We start from the raw sequence: 22,567 nt of genomic DNA on the forward strand, positions 1-22,567 counted from the left end.
TTTTAAGTAAGGAATAAACTGCAGTATGGCTCTTTCGTTAACTCCGGAAAGCTAGACCCAGTAGGCTCCTAAATAACTTGCCTATTTATTAATATATAGCGAAATCAAATTGAAATTATCTGCTCTACGTTTAGTCAAAATAACTAAAGAATTAAAAGCATAAAGGAATACAACAGGCTAACTATATTACATCTACACATCATAAATTCTAAAATATGGTATTGTTTAATATGGTATTTAATACTCATTAATGTATTTAATTCTGATTAATATGGTATTGTTTATATTATTACATCTACACATCATAAATTCTAATATACATGATTGTTGTAGCAAAAATAAAGCCTCGTATAGTCAAAATACCCTTTTATATTTCTAGTACCCATAAATATTACCAAAATCATCTTACCATAGGTAAGCAGAGGCTTACAAGTTACAGGCACCAGGTGTTCAAATCTATTCAGTTACAGGCGATTTCCAATAACTCATTTAAGCCATACCCACACGTCTTAGAGTTCACATTCTGTTAATAATTTACTTCGTGTTTTCAAAATTTACGGACCAAAGTTTTATCGTAGCGGGGAAATTATTAAGCTTTTCATCTTTTAACAAACAAGTTGGGAACCATACGAAACAACTTAAAATGTACGGTAATTTGATATGGTAACAGCTTATTGTTCGTTCAATTTTATTTTTCAAATATTCATTTCATAATAACAATTTCATTGTCTCCAAAAGAAAACATAGAAAGAAGTATTCATTATTTATTTCAAATTTGTTATAAAATAAAATGCTTATAAAAAATAAGCATTGTCCTGTTAGCAAACAAGCGATTAGCGAATGATAAAGTATGGTTAACTAAATTATAATGTATCGTTAACTACTACTTCGGACTACCCGTCTAATCGATTTCTCAACACAAAGGTAAATGGGTCCAACTGGGCTCTGTTTGTTAGTGGTCACCCATTGCATATTCATCATGAGAATAATGTGATTTAGTAGGGAAGATGGATAAAATTGTTTAAACTTCAACGGGTGCAAAATAAGGAAATTCTTAAAGAAGTTAAGTTCTAATAAATAATTATTAATTCACATTATAATACCAACTTACTAACCAAACAACGTGAATCGACATATGGTGCATTTCATTAATTATTGTCACAACATACTCAGTTATAAAAAATTAATAACATTAGTCTGTAGAAACAATAATCTTTTTATCATTTGCATGTAAACTTTTGCCTTACAAAATTCTTCAACGCACTTGTGTCACATATTATGTAGAAAAAGTTAAACTTAAAAGTACATTCAAACTACCATATAAAATATTTTACTTCAAACTCAAACTAAAAACTTCGTAGAACTTTTTAACTAAAACCTTTTATTCATGTAGGCTCTTTGCGAGTTCTCTTGAATCGCAATTTATATCATTTTTTACTAGCATTACACAATTTCTTTGGCAATATCTATGTTCTTAGCGAAAATCAAATTCTTGGCGAAACCCACACTCACATTTAGTATATAACTTAATAAAACCGGTTCCTAGAATATCTGAAAGCTTTGAAATCACACTTTAGCCTCACCTTACGTTTTAATAACGCTCAAATGATTTCATCCTGCATGGCTGAAAACAGAAGTACCTACTGTCAAAAACGGCAAATTCATTATTGAAATATGAAGTTCACAAACATTTGGGATCCAAAGTAATAAATAGCATGTTCCTATCATAAAATAAGTAAATTCAGTAAATGATATTGAAAATATTTATGAAGTAAAACTTCTTTCGTGCTTTGAGTAAAAATTTCAAGTCGCGTCATGGCAATACCGTCACGCCATGGAGTAAGGCGACGATTTTGGTATCTTTCAATCTTGCCAAAGAAGTTTCTCTTCTGACACGTGTGCTCGAAACACGTCCTTTTTTGTTCTATGTGCTGCGCAAGAATTTCTACAAGTAAATACTGATAACAAACTTCTGGGACAAAACTTTTATTTCTGCAAAGTACCTATTAACATCTAATCTTCCGTTTGATTATGCATTCTAAACAAAACAACAACAAAAAACTTTGCGTAAAGAGACACCACAAAACTTTTACAATTTTAAAGTCGAATCCATCACCGACTTCATAAATTTAAAATGTGTAAAAACACCTCGGTCTTGTAAATGGATAAACTAATCTTATTATGGAAATATAATATAAAACAGATATATCCACAAAAGTATAAAATTCTTTATCATCATCATTCTTGCAAATTAAGAAAATGGTCTACTAATAATAATTAAGTTACTTTATATTTTACACGCAAAGTAAAACCCTCTCTTTGTTTAAACTGTATTCAAAAATCTGCTCTTGCCATAGATATAATATAAAAGCACTGATAAGATAAAAGATTAAACTTAACAAGGATACTGCAAAAGCTTTTAAGGGCACCGGTTTCCTTTTATGTCACAGTGCATTGCATTAATATCTACCGTCAACCGTTTTATTACTAGGGCTGTGACGTCATTCCCGCTTTATATTATTACCTACTCAGACCTTTTTCGTATTTTAAAGGACGAAGAAAATGAAACGGTGCAACGTGCATGTATCAACAGCTAATGTCCAATGGTTGATTAATTATACAATTATATTGATTTCCAGTATTACAAATCCGAGTGTCATTAAGCCTGGCTCAAGTCTACAGTGAATAAGGCTTCTTCGCCTTAGGATACACGATATATAATTACCGTTGATTTGTAGTAGGTAACTAGATTAGACGCATTAACGACTAATCTAACTATGTATTTGTAAAAGGTAGTTTTTATGATTTGCCTAAACGTCAAATATGCTGAATCTACTCCAAGTAGGTACGACCAATTTACGTTTTATTTTAAACTTAGATATTTTAATTAACAGGTTAAGTATACAGTTTAATATGTACATTGTACATACCTACTAAAATAACAAAATTTTACTTATTTATTTTAAAATTATTGAAATAATACTTTTTACGAAATCTAAAGGACAAAATGGACACTGAGGAGAGTGATGCCATTTTTATATATGTATATATATTATATATATTTTATAGGTGCCATTTGTGTATTATATTAATAAAGAATGTTCACATTTAACCTGAATCTAAAATATAAAAGGAAGCAATACATACACGTACCTACCTAATACGAAACACGGTGCATCTTTAGAACTTTAAAACGAGTAGTTTGCGCAGATGTTATCTGTCATTTGGGATTTCAGAATCTGCGACCACTCTCCAAGTCAAATCTTCGAGATACCAATGTACTAGGTATATATATAAATAGAGCTAACTCCGTATATATTACCTAAATATGATCGATATAAGGATTGCAAATAGCGTACCTACATAATATTATGTTGTACAAGGAAATGATTGAAGAATAATATTTATATGCTTAGCTTAGCAATGATCGTCCTAAATCTATGTAGTTATATTGTTATGTTTTACTTATATTGAACTACTCATATATTGTATATACTGTATTTTATATAGATAAGATATATGGGTAGTTCAATACCCACTACTTCCATACCCATGTTCAAAACAATACACAATATGTTTTATTGATATAGGTATCTAACCATTATCCTATTATGTTGTTACTCTTAACTCTTCGTTAGTTATTTTTATGGTAAAGATTCATTAGAAAATGTGTATTATATTAATATTGTATAATCAAAATCGTTGTAGACAAAATATATTTACCGTTAAATATTAATTATTAAGGTACTGGAGTTTATCAAAACAAATATTGGTTAGCGTAATAAGGTGAATGTACGAACGAATATATTTTTATAAATTAATTCCAAGGAAATCTCTCAAGTAAGTTTTCTTTTTAATATGTATTTAATTCATCTCCATACAATTTCTTAGAACAGAAATTTCTAATTAGTACCAGCGCCTCGCAAGTTCCTATCACGGATAAAAAAGTGCCACAGTCCTGTAGACACAAAGACGACATTAAAGAAAATTTCAATGAAACAGGCAAAGAAAATCGTCCTTCTCTTGGCACTTAATTTTTTAAGAATATTTATTTAATGGAGCGCTCGGTACATTATCGAAATTGATCGTTTTTTATCTAAAATCAATTAACACGTAGCTTTTACAAAAAGTAAACCGTAATTGTATTACGCAATCACATTGGCGCCATTATACGCTAAATAGATTTAACATTTAATTGAAACGCCGCTGCTTGACTCGTTGCTTGAACTTTATTTATCTGGATCGTATTAGAATCGCAGCCGGCACAGACTACAAATTATCTGGAAAACCTATCCGGGGAATATTGGCGAGGCGGAAGATTTTGTTAATCCAATTTCCGAAACACCTAGTATTACTTTAGCCGGTGAAATACATTCACTTACTATTTTATTTCATTCACTAAAGTTGCGTAAATATTACATATCGTACAGTTCGCTATTTCGGGGTAAGATGCTCAAAACATTCGAATCAACAAAGTGCTCAATGCGTATGATGGAAATGTTACTTTGTTATTAATGATAATTAAACCCATATTTCCTTGGCCTCGGTTATGTTAAAATACTATGATAAATCCAAATATCTTTCCTATTGGCCAATAAATTTCCAATTACTACTTTCGTGATTGCCAACATTTTATTAGGTCAATGTTATCGAACGGGAAATATGGACAGATACTCATAAATAATAATATTCATTGCAATAAAATTAGCATTGATATTATTTCCTACAACTGTGGAAAACATTTATTTAAGATATTCTTCAAGAAAGTTAAATGAACTAAAATAAAGAAACAAATAATTTGACAGTACCTTTCCTTAATTTCGGGTCTCACGTGAATATTTAAGTGACAAATTTGTCGACATTTTATATCAAAAAATGTCGCAGACACCCGGAGAGAATCCCATCACAGCAAAAAGCTTAACACGTATGCCTAATCCCACTAAGTACATTTTGCATCGTGATTTTCATTCTACATAATCTTATGAGGCTTATTTTCGAACCCCTAGAATTTTGGTATTACCTTTACGAGAAGGTAAACCTTTGGGGCGCAAATTATTAACAAATTTGTGCCTGCCACAACGTGCTTAGGTTTTTGGGGTTATTTCATATAGTACATAAACCGGCACCCCGTCCTATATCTATTATAAAGGTTAATAATAAAGCAAAGGGAGAGCTATTATTTAATAACGTTTATACAACTGAATAGGTAAATTAATATGGACAACTAGTTAGATAGATATAGTTAATTATAAAATTAAAAATGGGACTGTGCCCAAAACCATACCTTATAGTTTGATTTAATTTTCAATAATTTTGTATCATCATAATTAACTTCACTATACACTACTGTCATAAAATCCATCTTCCAATTTATTTTCTTGTCGTGAGCAAACTATTCGAGCTTTGTTCTCTTTGCATAAAAAATGGCATCAAGCATATAAAAACAGATAAACATTCTACATTCAATTACTTATATTTCAATCTTAACAGCGTAAACGTAATCGAATTATTTTATTACCATTCTAAAAAATACATTATATTTCCAGCAAGTTCTAAGATTAGAGCCCGTGAAATATAGCTTCGTTTTACCTGCGATATGTTTCAGTCGCCATATGCTGTAGTCTTGTATCGTACTCATACTGAATATGAAATTTCCTTTCCCGCTGAAATTAACTATGCAACTTTAATAACAATAAATCTGGGCTGTATTAATGAGCTTGCTCATGTCAATGACCTATTATACTAGTAGACGCGGCATACGCCAACATCATTGCACTAAAAAACAGCGTAATTAATACATACCTACTTACTAACGCATTATCACCAATACAGTTGTTCTCTCTTTCACTCTCACGCACGAGACATAATACATGTCTCACTCATGTACTTCGTAATAACAACTGCCGATTAAAATATAAAAAGAACGTCCAGCCACGACGCTGAATGGTGCGTGACTAAGTGAAACTCGGGCACTTACCTGAGTTTTTTCTTGCCAAAATAGAGAGCGGGTAACGTATCTAGCTCTTTTATATATCATAGGCTCATGTATGTTGTTTTGTAGTGATTCTCTGTTACATGCTTCTCGATCGTGTAGATTTAGAATTCAACATGTAGACAACTTTTATGGACACTGTATTTTCCTTCCTTTTCCTTTTTCAATGCATTTACTTTGTGAATATAACAATCGTAATTGATATTGTAATAATCATGTTTGGTTCTAATTATATTTTTATAAACTAATAAGAATGTACAAACTTTTATTATTTTAGTACACAGTAGTAATTGAAATTACAATATATATATAACAATAAAATCTATCAAAAAAAGTATTTTTGCTAAGTCTTCGTTATATTATTTATTTTATATATTGTAGTATCATAGCAAGTTTTCATTGATTAAAAGCTTAGCTCGCCAGGTAAGAACCAGCAATCAAAGGTATAAATATGTTAACATGACGGAAAACTTTATATTTCAGCGTATGCGGTAAATCCTCCTTACGGAGTGAATAACCCATTTCCAATATCCCTTAATCCTTATTTACTGGTATGGCTAGGGTTGTCGAAACTCGTTTTCGGCGCTACAGGGTGCACGTGTAATGAAGGAACGGTGTTAACGGTGACCATGGTTAAAAGCTTTTGTTGTATAAAAATAACGAGCTCAAATAAATTGCCTATTGTAATAAGTGATAGGTAGCTTCGAATTAAATTCTTTGATGTTTCCATTCTTTTGATACATTATAAAATTAAAAATTAAAATTTATTATAAAAACAACCTTTAAAATGCAAAGCATTTCTTACGCCACATTTTTACGTGATATTTTCCCAGTATCGTATGACGTGAAATTGAAAATGTTGCATACATAACGGACGTTGCATAATATTATTTATTCAGTGTACCTCGACAACCTTATAAAATTCTAGATTCATTCGATACAATGTTTCAGTTTGTGACAGCCCTAGCCGAGGGCCTCGCGGTTACAGAGTTCCGCGCCCGCCCCCGGCAAAGCTCAGACCTGTTTTCGTTTCCTCTAAACCATCCTTAGCGTGTTCCGAAGCAGTGAGCATCAGAATTCATAGATTTTATTTCATCCTCAAAGAGCCATTTCATGTTTAGATGTTATCAAGCTTAGATCATAATAATACAGTAGGACACTGAAACTTCGCAATACTATGCCAATTTAACAAGGACACGAACTTTGCAAAGGCATTTATTTTAAAATGAAACTATCGTATTAGCGTATTTTGCTTGTTTATACAGCTAATAAATTAACTGTTTACTTTATCGTGACTTACTTTGAAACCAATAAATAAGAACTACTACCTAAATGACCTTACTTAAGAAGTATTGAGAAAGTTTGTGAAGTATTGTACTTTTGGTGTACGATTGTATGAAGGCCTATTGATGTATGTGATTGTATTTATATTTCGTTACATTTTAAATGATGTAATATTTTAAATCTCAGAGTTTTAAAAATGTTGCGTTAAATCTTGTTAACATACTCACTAACTTACTAACTTAAATTCCAAAGACGCGAACGGTGCGTTGGAATGTAAGTAACTTAGTTAGCGTTTGTAATATTAAAAACTGAGTCCATTTTACGCCACATTTTATCGCATATAAATTCGCACAATGTAACAAAGAAACTACCATATAAGCTTTTGAAACATCACCCCCTTATATAGATATGTAAAAACAGCATCCCATGCCATGCTCCAAACTGCAACTCACGGTATTCGCTTGACGCTGCTTGAGTTAAGACAATACAACTTCTTGTTTGTTCAGCTCAGCTATAGCGTAAGTTTAATTGCCTAAGTAAAGATACTGAGCAGATCAAACTGCCGGCAGCTGAGGTAATTGGGCTTTATGATTTGAACTATCAAGGGTGTCTAGTCCAAGTAAATACCGCCCAGGGAATGTCGGCTGCTTCACCGACCTTATTTATATTGCCTACTGAAGCGTAAGACAGGCAATTGTTGAACACCGTAATATGAATGAATAAATTTAATTTTAATGTACCTTAGTGTTTGAAAACGCCTTTAAAAACCCAACACTTAAGAATATAAAGCAAAATAATGCGGTTAATGTATAGGAACAAAAAAATCTTAGGTATTAAAAGTGTTGAAAGTATTATTAATCTAAATTAGGTATGCTCTCTTTGATCCTCTCATTATGAACAGATTAAGCCTTTTCTGTAAATCACGCTATGATTAATTAACCCTTTTATAATTAGCATAATAAATACGCGTAACCAAAGAAAACAAATTAGCGTTACAATATAGACATTTGAAAGTTTTTCTTAGTTTTCGTTAATTTAATTATTTACAGTAATAAAAGTTAAAACTGAATACTATGTAAAATTATAAACAAAATACTCTGACTTAACTCTTTTCAGAGTCTTTAGTGTATTGTGTTAAAAAAAAACCGAAACAAAAGCTGTTTCAATTTCATCAGACAAATACGCTCTTATCCTTCCGAAGTTAAATAACGCGTAAAGGGAAAGTAATCTCCGCGCCAAAGTTCAAGTCATCGGGTGACAAGAAACGTTGAAACGAAGAAACTAGGTGTATACTATAATCAATGATCACTGGAGCGACAGATGCTACAAACGGGGACCATCAATCTCCCCCACCCCGCCCTGAGGACCGAATTGTTATTCACGTTCCATTACCTCAATTTTTTTGCCGAAGTACCTGTAAACCCCTTTCACTTATTGTGTCAGTGGGTAGGCCCATCGTCGGATTAAATTTCTTTAGATTGCCCGCTCTCTTATCTCTCCTTTTTATTGGGTATTAATTAGGCCTTTTTAAAATTATAAATGAACCTTGTACGTGTCAAACATTAAGCTTTTAAATAAGCAAGGGTAGGAGATTTTCCCAATAATATATTCCAAAATTGGTTAGTAACAAAGGAGAATGAGCCGTAAAAAGTATTACGTGTCCTCGATTTATTAAAATTACATCTTACCAACGTCCCTCAATAGTTAAGAGAAAATAAACTCCACTGCGGCAAAACTGTTCGAAATATTGCTGAAGATATACGACACGTAAAATAATATACACAGAGAAACAAAGGAAGTCTCTCATGCAGCTAAAATTCCGCTCGATGGCTACCTAACTCAAACATTTCTAGAATAAATAATAAATTTGGAGCGAGAGCATGCACGAGCGCGGAAGCACGCGACGGGAATCATTCAAAAATCGATTAAAGCCCGCAACACACGTACGGAAATCGAACAAACATCGAACAACGGTGGCCCGATCACGGCCCGCACTCGCTCACGTACTACCGACCTATAATTCAATAAGACGCGAGCCCCAATTGAAATCTTTCCATTCACTTTACCGCATACAATAACCTCGTAAACATTTAATCTGCAGAACTTTATCCTGGGTTATATTGTTTTAATCTCGTTATATTTATGCGGTTTGCTATTATCATAATATTATTTTATTAACTACGAATGAGTTAATTACATTTGCGATAGCTATGGAGTTTTATTACTTCATGAATCAAGTGTAAGATGTTCTTATTTCAACAAAATATCTAGCTAGATATATTCGAGATATACATTAGACTATTAAATGAGATAAAAAGCTATAATTAATAACTCATTTATGAATACGAAAGCCGCAGAACATAATGAACACAAAATCTTTACACGGTTAATTAATTTTTCAAATAAATGGTATTCTTAACACACATAATATATTAATAAGACTAGGTTTTCGCCCGCGGCTTCGCCCACGCAGTCAAAGAAAAACCCGCATAGTTCCCGTTCCTGTGGGATTTCCGGGATTGCGTCATTTTCCCGGGATAAAAAGTAGCCTATGTCCTTTCTCGGGTATCAAAATATTTCCGTACCAAATTTCATGAAAATTGGTTCAGTAGTTTAGGCGTGATTGAGTAACAGACAGACAGACAGAGTTACTCTCGCATGTATGAATTATTCTGTTCCGTGACAAAATCTTATAATAAAACAAAGTATTATTAATATTACTACATAAACTCGCTCATTTGATTCTATTGCCAAATAACAAAGCAAACGGATAATTATTATAATAAACGTATTTACATCATCAATATAACTAATAAGATCATTCTTTGTTAGAAAACAATGAACTCACGTATAGACGGAACAAAGGTCTGTAGTCTAGCTCATTAAATAAATTAATGAATTCAACAAAAGGGTTTTTGGTGCTCCCTTGATGAGTCCCATCATATTGATGATGGAGGCGTTTTAATGTGCCTTTGTCTTCTTGCCTTACTTAAATATGAGATTAACATGCTTCTTGAGTATTATTTACCGAAATTTATGTTTGCTTCATTTGTATTACTGCACTAAAATAAAAATAGACACGACTTTTATTATCATCTATACTAATATTATAAAGCTGAAGAGTTTGTTTGAACGCGCTAATCTCGGGAACTACTGGTCCGATTTGAAAAATTATTTTAGTTTTAGATAGCCCATTTATCGAGGAAGGTTATAGGCTATAATATATCATTATTACACTACGACCAACAGGAGTGGAGCCACGGGGATGAAACCTCGCGGAGCAGCTAGTATAAAATAAATTCACAATGATCCTTTTTAATTAATCATTCCTATATCCTCAAACAGAAACCATTTATTATGATGTAATCCAGAGATGTTATTTTCTTACCATATGCTATTTAATCGTCTTGCACTTAAGCGATCTAATGGATAATAGATAGATGATGAATTCAAGAAAAATAAGACCAAGTAGGTCAGTCTTAAAATAATCCCTTCTCCTAAAGAAACAAGAAAAAAACTGCCCCGTCACGGGGCTTTATAAATAACAAGATGACCGGAGAACTTCATATCACCTAAGTATTTTATATTATAGTTGTGAAAAATATTTATCATAGCTTGTTGTTTAGGTATCACACCGTGTAAACCTTCTCTTAACGTTCAGAGATATTTCAAGACGAAATTTTGTCAAATACTCGTCCTAAATCCTACACGATTATAAGAGTAACAAATGCACAGGAATTGATTTTTATGAATATAAAAATATCCTCATACATTATTATACCCATTAAAGTTTCTTTTAATTACTATTTATAATTCAAACAATAGAATAATGCAAAATCGTCACAGTAGGCAGCACTTAGTAAAGCTGCTTCGAATCATCATGAAACATTTTGATAGAGGAACTGATTTAATTTGACAACGTTGTGTCGCGGAAGTTAAATTCAAGTCTGTCGTACGCAAAAAGTTGGTGGATTACTGATGTTTTCTGTTTACATGCAGATACGGAACCCGGTGCACGAAGCAAAGTTTCACAGTCAGAAGTTTGTGCACATCATCTCACATGTAGTCTGTGCTATAACGTCATTTGTGTACCCCACTTTCATGTCACGCTCGTTTAATATAATTAGAGAGTGTTGTACGTTGTATTGTGACTTGAACTGTATTTTAAGATCGTACTTCAGTACTTCGACTTATTTTGTGGTACTATGAACTGCTATGGGCGTAATTCATTATTATTACAGACCCATAGTTTTGAATGACATCAAATCTCAATCTATTGATAAGTCACAAATAGTTCAAAATAACTTTAGCATTAATGAAAGAGCTGTTACAATAAATTAGTTTATATTAGTAGCATTAAAATTCGTAAAAAGTACAACAGGAGTTCAAGGAAAGTGTCGCATACCAGCGGAAAATATTTCAACGTAGCACACAGAAAACTTGCCGAATAAACGCGAAACGCTTCACACGAAATGCAATGTTAAAAATATTAATGCAATAACACTTTTTGAATCTTAACTAATATTTTTACTCCGTGTAATATCGTAGCCGTGGCACTGCTACTGCAAACTTCATATATTGCACAGTCCAACAAAGGACCTTGCTTTATTACCTAGTGCAATTCAATTTTAGCAGTTTAAAATTGCTTAACCAAATTATGAAGGCACGCTCTCTGAGTGTTGTGACACTTTAAAATAGATAACATAGCAAACTAAGTTCCATTTACGGAGGACAGTGCAGATACGGTAGACTGTAGCTATCCTAGATTGTCAAAGCGATAACGTAAAATCAAATTAACTTGGAAATATTAATATAAAAGTTTACTGTATTTGAAATTTAATTTACATTTTAGCAACTGTCCATTTTTTATTAATATAATAATGTTAGATTCGCTTTGTTTAAAATTTTAACAGATTAATTTATATTAATTATAAGCATCATGTTGATTTGTCAGGCATTAACGTGTGCCCTTAACTACTAATCCTAATCACAAATACTGACTAAATATTAGAATATAATATTCAATGCATTTTTATATCTAAATTTTTATTGTTCTTAAAGTGTATTAGTTGTAAGTTGAACTGTTTTATTTGTATTTGTGATTTAATGTATTTTCTTTCTTTCGTTCTTACTCCAACCTCAACTCAAAATTACTATTATAGTATCCAAAAACGATTGGGCGATAAGGTGTATTTTTGGCAGTCCGATAAAAAGCACTAATGTGAAAAGTTTAACCTTACCAAAGTTAATAGCACAACAGCTTAGATGTTTGCTTTACTTTTTGGATACACTCATAGCCTTTGTGCTGTGGACTCTAAAATTACAAGGGAACAGTTTTTGTCGCTTCCTCTCAATTTAAAACGATTGTGTAAAACGTGTTTAGTGAATCGATGCATTGCGAGGAGCATTCAGGGAAATTTCCTTTTTGTGCAATGCTGATTTTATTTCTTCGATCTTACCCTTATGTGCACTGGGATATGGAGTAAAAATGTTTGTACGTTGGTTTAAAACAATCTTTGCTTAATACGCTTACGTAATAATAATAATCTCACTTAACAATTTTAATCACTTCTTTATTAATTAAAGTTATTGCTAATACTATAATATAATATGGCCCAGTTGCGTCAAAAAAATTAGCTCGAAAATTTGTTTCAGTTTAATCAGAAAGTATTGGATCATTTAAACCCATCCTATTAATTTAAACGAGCTTTAATGACTGAAACAATTGAACGTAAATTACCATGGCTTATAATTATATACAGGTACATGATTATTTATAACAAAACAGAACACAACAGTGCAAAACAATATACATAGTAAGTATTTGGAGTGAAGTAGAGCAATTCATTTCCAAGCCTCGCATCTTCAAGATAATCTGTTACTGTATATGTTTTCACTAAAAGCTTCCACAAACGTTAAACAGATTTTAGTGATGTATATTTATAGTCTCTAAACCACGAGAAATATGATTTAGACATTTCATCTATTATTAAATGAAAATGCAGTAAAAGAGGCGATATTTCACGATACCCGTTTTAAAACTCGAAGACTGCATTAAAACGCCGTCACACCTGCAGTTCAGAATGTTAGGTAAGTTAAAAACCATGTACGGGCGCGTCCCATGTGGATGCCCGTCGTGAAAAATAGGGAGACTGCAGGAAAATAAGGAAAACCTTTCGCCTCTGTAACTTAACTATAATATGCTCGCTAGCATGCTATCACCTTTCATACGCTCCGGTTCAAAATTCATTTTCAAATAAACGTGTCGCGTGAACCATCTTATCAAACATCTTTTCATTGGAATAAAACACGTTATATTTTATAAAGAAATGTAACACTAACACGAGATAAAATGTTGGTATGAAGCCACTTACATAATAGGTACTATATTAATTCAACTAGTTTTATATAAAGATTTGTTTAACAAACTACGATCACCACTATAATACCGTGGAATATTAAATACTTCGGAATATTACACGTAACTCGCATAATAATATTAAATTCTCCGGCCTGTGGTTTAGATAATTTGACGGGGCATATTACCGAATGATTACCGTAACAGATTCTCAGACGGGTAACACACAATTTTCTATGTTCGATCGAATCTAATCGGTTTCGCGAGGCATCACGACACGTTAAAGCAATACCATTCCGACGACGTACCATAAAATTAGGTTACCTCACTCTGGGTGAGTTCGTTGTAAAATTCCGAAACCACGATCCAATTCCGAGTATAATTCTTAAGGATTCGACGTAGAATTGACGTTTTACATTTCGAACAGCTCATGAATATCGTGGCGGAGCACTATAATAGGGCTCCGACTTTTATAGTTTTCAGCTGACATTCTTGAAGACGACCATAGTTTGCAAACTTTGCGTGCTTGAATACCGTCAGGACTAAAATAGAAGGCAGTATAATTTGCCGGGGAATGATTCCTATTTTACTGAATAACAAAACGATTTATCCATCCAATCATATTTAACGAGAAATATATCGCTGTTTGCTTTATTAAACTGTTATTTGGATACAATTTGAAGTTAAATATGAGATAACAATGACAAATTCCACTATGAATTTTTGACATGTTTAAAATATTAAACTCCAACTCAGACTACTTAGACTTGGAGATATAACGAAGACTATTTGAAATGGACTTACATTATGGTAAATAGTCAGAAGTTTTTTTATCCAATTATAAGCATTATTACATAACACACTTATTTCAAATGGCTTTATGTAGATAAATAAAGTGTGTAATCACCAAATTACAAGCATTGTCAGCTCGTAGGTTGTGCAAATATAAACAGGGTGCTAATTTTAATTGCGTGTCCACGTATTTAGGTAAATACTAATTGTCATTCTGTTTTTAAGACCGCAGAGAAAAGTTGTGTCAATAGACCTTAATTACCTACACGGTCCTTTTGGGACGCGTTTGACAAACACCATTGAAAAGTTTCGGGCAGCACAGGAGTGAATCCAATTCAAAGTAAAAGGTCCGCCTTGATTTAAACAGATATTAATTTAAATTCATTCAGCCGTGTATGTTTTTTTTAACATAATAATATTATATGGGGTTTATAACTACATTTTCATATTTACATAAAACTGTACACACAACGAAAATACGACCTTTTGTCCTTCGAACTTTCAACTTTAAATAATAAATGTGTACAAAAATGTTTTTAACTTAAATATTTTATTGTATACAAAATTCGAATAGTATCACAAACGGAATAAACAATCACATTTAATAATAAATATTGGATCGTTCGTACAGAGAAACATTGATACTGTCAGTCAGCTTTTGAAATCTTATTACGACATCATAGGGTGGGTGCCTTTATAAAATAAAAATACGATGTGTAACACAGGGCGGATTTGCATTCATTTATATATAATGTATAAGTGATTCGACATATCTGTCATAGTTTTATCATTTTTCCTTTCTTTCAATATTATATTACAGAAGTATAACATTCAGGGGTCACTTACAGGACTCAATTTAAATAACTTTTAAAATGGTCTGCTAAAGCACTATCTAAAGATTGTTTCGATTAATTCAATTTAACCAATGTAGGTACACTTACTTTGATGACTGATGTCTATTTTTGAAGTGAAACTTCTTTATCGGGGTTGGAAAAAAATTTATTGTAGGTAACATTTTTTCGTTACGCGCCATCTTTTTCTTATCCCTACCAAGCGTGATTCGACATATTTTTGTAAAGTTGCATATAGTAAATTATTTTTTGAAAAATAAGGTCATGAAGAAGATTCACTTCTTACGTGTTTATACTAGAACACGCACACATTTTGTTTTTTATCCACTTGAAAGATGGAAAAAGCTTTTTCTATTCGTCTTTTTACTGCTTCTAAATGTAATTAAAAGAAAGATCAATGTGTGCTAAAGAACTTTTTGATACATCCTGTAAAACATGAAATGTGTGCACTGCTCCAGGTAATATTTGCTTTCGATTCACAAACATTTGAGAACGACTGTTGGACATTGCCTTTTTGGCTTCACTGAGATTGGCTCAGTCAGTGTATTCAAGAATTAAATAAACCCACCCTGTAGTTATGTAATTATTACAAAGTTAATTTCCAACCCGTATTTGATTTTCATTAAGTAATTCTGTTACTTATTTATGAAGCTTATGTGACATTAACTTTAAGTGATTAAAACAGTCTAAAGATTCCAAAATTAATTTCCAAAGAGTTTGATATTGTTTGTCTTTCTTCATAAGGATGTCGACGTTTCTCTTAAAGTATCTTTATAATCTGTTCTATTATAATCTCTCTCATAGAATAAACCGTGCTTCGCAACTAGGTGTTCCACGTGTACACCACACATAAAAACAAACGTTTTAAAATGATTAAACATTAATTAGTTACAAAGGCATTTATACATATAATATTAAACATCATCCAACAAAGGCACCTAAAATGAAAACAAAGTCTATCTAAATTAATTTTCCTCATATTAAATGGCAGATCAGCTTTTGAAGTCCCCCTTCAGTTAATTACCCCAGTTTCATTGAGGTGGAAAGTACCTTGAACAATTTTTCGGTCCCGCAGGGGGGCGCACTGAACCCAGTCTACAATGGAACCGGCCGCAGGTAATTCTAACAATCTCAAATTAAAAATGACGAAATTTCGCGTAAGTGAATACGGTAAACTTTAGGGCGGGCGAGGGCGTGTAGAAATCGTTACGTTTTCTGTGTCAAATTTCGAGTTTGTGCTCCCCGGGACTACATAGGCCAGGATGATTTCTGCGGGATGATTTCTGCGCTTGAGTGTCGGATCGATCACTGGAACTAAATATTTATTTATAAATCTGTGATAAACATAAATTTCTATAGTCTTGTCTGTATATATTAGTATGTATGATTTATGTTTTACCAAAAAACAACAGTTTATCGTTTGACAAGCGGTACCTAAGCATTCGAGCGTAAAATCCTCTAAGTGCTCGCTTACTTACCCGTAAAGAAATTCAATCAGTTGTAAAAAACATCTGTTAACAACCCCACAAATTAGTATTTGCGAAGTATTTCGTTAGTTTTTATGAAGTCCTGTTAGTATAGGACTTCATAAAAACTAACGTACTCTAACAATAAATTTTAATAGGAACGTTATTAAAAAGTTGTTTGTCATCTCCGGGAATAATGATCTGATATAATGACGTGCTGTAAGTTATTATATTGTATCTATAGGAAATGCTCAGAAAAAAGCAAAAGGTAGGCTACCGGTAGGGAAAAAGTTGATGAGAAAAACCGATCAATGGAACAGATGTACAATGCACTTGTACCATTCCTAATTATGTGGATAAGAGTGATTGATAACTTCTAACACCTACTTCTTATGATTAAACCATCCTTTCATGAGAATGAATTCTAAAGTAGGAGTAACTATGATTTGCTTGTACTAAGAGTTTATAATTAACAGCTGTCTGATCGTTTTCTCACTGTGTTTTATATTATATTAATGTGTGTTTGAAATTGTAAATTCATTTTGTTATCTTCCCCTACTCGTTCCTACATAATCTCAAAAACGTCAGCCGCACCATACGCTTGAGGCATAAGCATAATAACAATAATACTGTTTTAAATTACCCCGGAACAGTACATAAACATATACTGTAGTTATATATAAAAACTTTTATTGCAAAAGCTCGCAGCACGCTCATGTTCAAAATTAAAATTCTTCATTTTTACGAGCTTGAGTAAATTCCAGCTTCAGGTTTTTAATATATTTTGGATGAAACCGTTTTTGATGATATTGCCAGGTCATGGTGCTTATTAATATTTTTATTATCTTTATTACTTTCAACCTGCGTTCCAAACTTCCTGCTCTAGAGTGAAGTTGTCCTTAGAAATTGGCTTGATTGTAATGGTTTTTTCTGGACACTTTATATTATCGGTAATATTGACACTGATCATTTGATTAAGGTGTATTTCTGCAGTATAAAATTGAATATCCAAAGAGACGAATAATAAACATTTCATAAACTTGAAGTGTTATTTTAAAATATAAACAAATAAAATATAATAAAACAGTAGTAACCATCCACGTCTAGGTTACGGCCCGCGTAACGCGGAGGCGTCACCAACGTCACCATTTGCATTTTATTGCTAAAGTTCCTGGCCGCAAAACGCCTATTTTTATGGTAAAGTTATTCAAATGCACGGCGGTGTCATAAATTGAAAGGGGTAGCGTAGAGGCGCTAAAAGTTTCCTACGAGTGTATCTGGAACAGCTGCTTCACCTGATGCCACGCTTAAATATTCAACTGCAATGCATTTTTTGCGACACGCTTATATGAATATTATTAGATGGATTAGGAAACTGCACTATCATGAGGGATAAGGGAAGTTCAGTTTGTTTAAGGAATACTCAAAAACTTGTTAGATTTAATTATAGTTATGTTAATAATATTCAGGTATGAAAAATTCAAACAATGTTAAAAACAATATGGATACTTATCGAAAAAGAGCTTTTGAAACATATTCTGCTACTACAAAATCAGATTACTTACGTCCTTTCAAAAGAAGCCGTACATTCACACCTCTCACCATGATTTTTCAATTCAAAATATCATGTATCCACAACTGAAATACCAATAATGCACACAAGCAATATTTCCTACAAAAGCTGGCAACTCATTCCGAGAGCCTGAACTAGGCATTCCATTTATCTGCTCCACTAAACTTTGCATGTAGGTAAAAGATTACCTTTGATTTATTGTTACAAAATCAATGTTCTAGCTCTCATATATCTGTTATATTACCGTCCATATGATTTCATATGCTTGGGAAGATTTGCTTTATTGTTGTAGCTTAAAGAATTGTTATAAAAATAATGTTCTTTTTGCTTCGGCGTTCTAACAAACTAAAGGAATTTTTTGGAACATTTGTTGGTTAGATTTACCCTTGGAAATTACAGTTGCAATAAACAAAGAGAATAACTACATAACACCTTCAAATTGCTTAAATGCATTCGAATTTTCAGTAAACTCACATTAAGGTTTAAGCGTTAGCTGAAAAATTTGAGTGCTAAATTAAAAAGAGTAACATTAAAGTTCTCTAATTAGGGTTAGCTACTTACTACATAATTTATGAATTGCTATTTTAGCTTGTTATTTGCTATAAATTTATATAATTCTTATAGAACGTTAATAACACAAAGTAAAGGTATTTCTACTATATAAGGCTCCAGATCTAAAGAAGAAGATTAATTTAAGATCACTGAATTTTTCCCCGAATACATTAGTATAGGATGAGGACTTAATAAAGTCGCTCAGCGACGGGACGCGAGCATTTTAAATAAATATATTCTATAAAAATGTTTATTTACTAAAATAATCGTAAATCTATGAAAAATTTAATCAAACACCTCAGAATTAACTAAATAGGTTCGCAAAAATGTTTTATACACAAAACTCTAAAACATTTTTACACCTTCAATTGGTTGAAATTCTTTAAAAAGATCCACATTTTGGCGCATGAATGACAAATATTCCTTATTTTTTATAATATTAATAAAAATATGATTAATAAAATCCAGCTCTTAATGTGGTCATTTAATACCTCAGATAGACTTGGCAAATACAGTGTGCTAAATTTGATTATTATAAATTTTGTTCACGTAACTTATATTTAAGGTACCTATCTATAGTTAAATTAACCAAAATATAAGACATATTTAATATATAATTAAATATTATTTCTCGTCCACTCTGTGCTTAATATTGTGGGATAGTCTCAAACACCGGCTTAGACTAAAAGCCAATGTGAAATTCAGCATAATATAAATTTATTATCGTAAAAGCATATTCACCTACCACTATCATAACCGTATTTAATTCAGCATTTAATATCGATTCCTATTAACGTACTCCAAATGTAGCCCAGAAGTTTAGGTTGGGTTCGAAAGTTTATCATGCCCAGCAGGTTATTTATCTAAAAGCATTTTTGTGTTATAGACAAAGTTTTGAAGGAATTATTTTGAGGAGAGAAACGTCAATCGCTCCCAAATTGTTTGACACGGGCCGGCCGCAACCACTCTCTAGATATCGAGTTTTCATTACACTAAACATTCTTCTTTGATGTTCAATACTCGACCTGTCCAAAGAAAAACTGATAAATCCTGAGCAGATTGAATGTATTTCTTACCTTTATTCGATGTTTATTCTAGATAACAAAGCCTTTGTAATCTTATAATCAGTTAAATTGAGCTAGCTACGCCTACAAGTAAACAAAGTCGGATATAGAACCTGTACATTATTTTCGTTAAAACATAATCTAATGAATAATGTGAAGACACTAATCGTCAACACTAATTTGGAACGAGCGATTTCGTCGGAATCGCTCGTTATAATAGAAAGAAAGAAAGAAAGAAATAAAGCTTTATTGCCAACAAAAACTTAGATTAACTTAACTTAAAAAGTAAACATAATATATTAGGCAATCGGAACAGACTCAGCCATGCTGTGGGCTAGCTCCCGAACAGCGCTGATTTTCAGTCTGCCCGCGTATTTTCCGAGGTCCTACATTTATATAAATACTAATAATAAAATTACATCTATAACTATAATAACAATAATCATTTTATAAAGCCTTAGTAGTAGAGGAGTATATCATAAAGCCTGGAGTCTCCTAACCCCGCAGTTTATAGCGCCGTTCTAGCATTCGGTCTATTGAATTTATAATGACATCATACTTGACGACTGTCTTCCATCTTCAAAATTTATACGAAATGCTATTACGACAAATGTTAAGATACCGTTGGATAATATCCACCTACTATCTGCAAACTAAATTATTCATATTATTTTCGTACTGATAAATTATTTTCGATACTCGAAATAGCGTCGTCAAAAAAACAATCTCTATGAAATGGAACTTCTAATTTGTAAATGAAAATTCCAAATTAAAATTGACACTGGCGAAGAAGAACTGGTTTAGAAGATCTTAAATAAATTCATAGATTTCTCAAGGGATGAGGATTAAAAGGCTGCGGACCGCAAGGTAACTGTTTTAGCAGTATTTTTGTGTTACGCTTTTTAATGTCTAGATTAAAAGTGGAGAGGCAATTATCGTCTTGGTTGATAATTGAAAAGTAATATTGACACTTTTAAAAACAAGAAGTTTAAATTCTCGATATTTTCTTCAAACAAGTACCTAGATGATAACTAGTTAGGGCGGCCGTACACGGACCGCTTCAAGCAGTTGAGACCGACCGCTTGAAGCCGCGACCGCGCGGTGAACTATAGGCATTCATTCACCGCCGTACACGTGACGGCTCGAGCCGTCGCGACCGCTTCAAGCCGTCAACTGCATGACGAAATTCCATCGTGCCGTTGACGGCTCGCGAGCGGTCGTGAGGCATACACTGACTGCTCGAGCCGTTGACTGCGCTAGAGCCGTCGACGGCTTCCTCTCCCCCTGAAAATCAATGACGCGACTAGTCAAAAAATCAACGGCTCGAGCGGTTGGTAGCGACGGCTCGAGCAGTCAACAACCGACGGCTCGAGCCGTCAACGACCGACCGCTCGAGCCGTCCGTGTAAGGCGCTCAGCCGTTAACTGCTCGAGCGGTCCGTGTACGGCCGCCCTTATAGATATCTACTAAAATTTATAGAAAACAATTGCGGAATACCTTTCAAAAAAAGTTGCTCATCATATCTCAATAACAAATATACAGTTCTAACGTAATACACAACCATTCAGATACTTCATTTAAATTCGCATAATTGACCACCCGAACAATAAAAGCATCCACATATAACTCAGTTTTATTGACATTTATCACGATGTAAACTAATTCGCTACACTCCTATCTGATTTGCCCAACTATCGATACTGCCAAATAAATTTATTACAGCACTGTATAAAGTCGGAAATGTATCAGAGCGGCCGTAATGGAAACCGGGCGAGTAATAATAACTTTGACAGTTATAACCTCTACGCGTAGTTGTGCTTAACAAAACTTTGACAGTTCCTCTGTGTTCATGATACATTATTGTGCCACTTTGAATCTTTAAATACCTATTTGAAATTCATCTCGCAGTGGATGTTGGAATGTGATGTTTGAAACGCGTTTTCAGACTGTTTGACGTTTTATAGAAATGCAAATACAGTCTATTTAACTTATGTTATTTGAATATAATAAAGCAACCATTGTGCATTTTTTTCTTCTTATAAGTAAGCCGATTACGTAGGCAGTAAAGGTAAATGTAACGTACTGTCCCATTTTTACGATAAAATAACAGAAAATACAACACCCACATACATCATTGCTATTAAAAATTGTAATAAAACAAGGCCAGCCTATTATATACGATTTGTTGAGAACATGGTTGCAGCAAAAAGAACAATGCAGTGCTTGCTCATTGACAACTACACCTGGCTTGGTATTAAACATAACAATTGGAAACTTGTTTTCCACGTCATAAAACACAAGAGGTACAAACAGACAAATATAAATGTGGTTAATACTGTTGCACTTCTTTACGCGACACGTATTTATTTTACCTTGACTCAAAAACTGTACGATTTCTAATGAAAATGTCTCATTAGGATAGTTAATAAGTTAGATTTTCGTCATGATTACTTAATGAAAAATCTAGTCAAAAAGCTCTACAACAATATAGTTTCGAGTAAAATAATTTTACAAACACAGTATTGGCTAGTGATGTATATTATAATCAGTATAGTTTAGGGCATTATTAGTATTAACTTAATACTATAATGCCCTAAACTACTAAACAATTAGGTCATTATAAAACTCATTTACA

The 22,567-nt window shown here is 32.7% G+C and overlaps 1 protein-coding gene across 1 annotated transcript in view; it reads left to right on the forward strand.

The window, feature by feature from the left end:
* The first annotated feature begins 22,125 nt into the window (after positions 1–22,125).
* The window catches only part of LOC123705559 (epithelial discoidin domain-containing receptor 1-like), a 64,827-nt gene continuing 64,385 nt past the window's right edge, over positions 22,126–22,567 (forward strand). The window contains exon 1 of the mRNA XM_045654395.1: positions 22,126–22,183. Within this exon, the coding sequence (XP_045510351.1) occupies positions 22,126–22,183 (58 nt within the window). The remainder of the gene's footprint in view (positions 22,184–22,567) is intronic.

Source organism: Colias croceus, chromosome Z (genome assembly GCF_905220415.1).
Source record: "Colias croceus chromosome Z, ilColCroc2.1".
Lineage (NCBI taxonomy): Eukaryota > Metazoa > Arthropoda > Insecta > Lepidoptera > Pieridae > Colias > Colias croceus.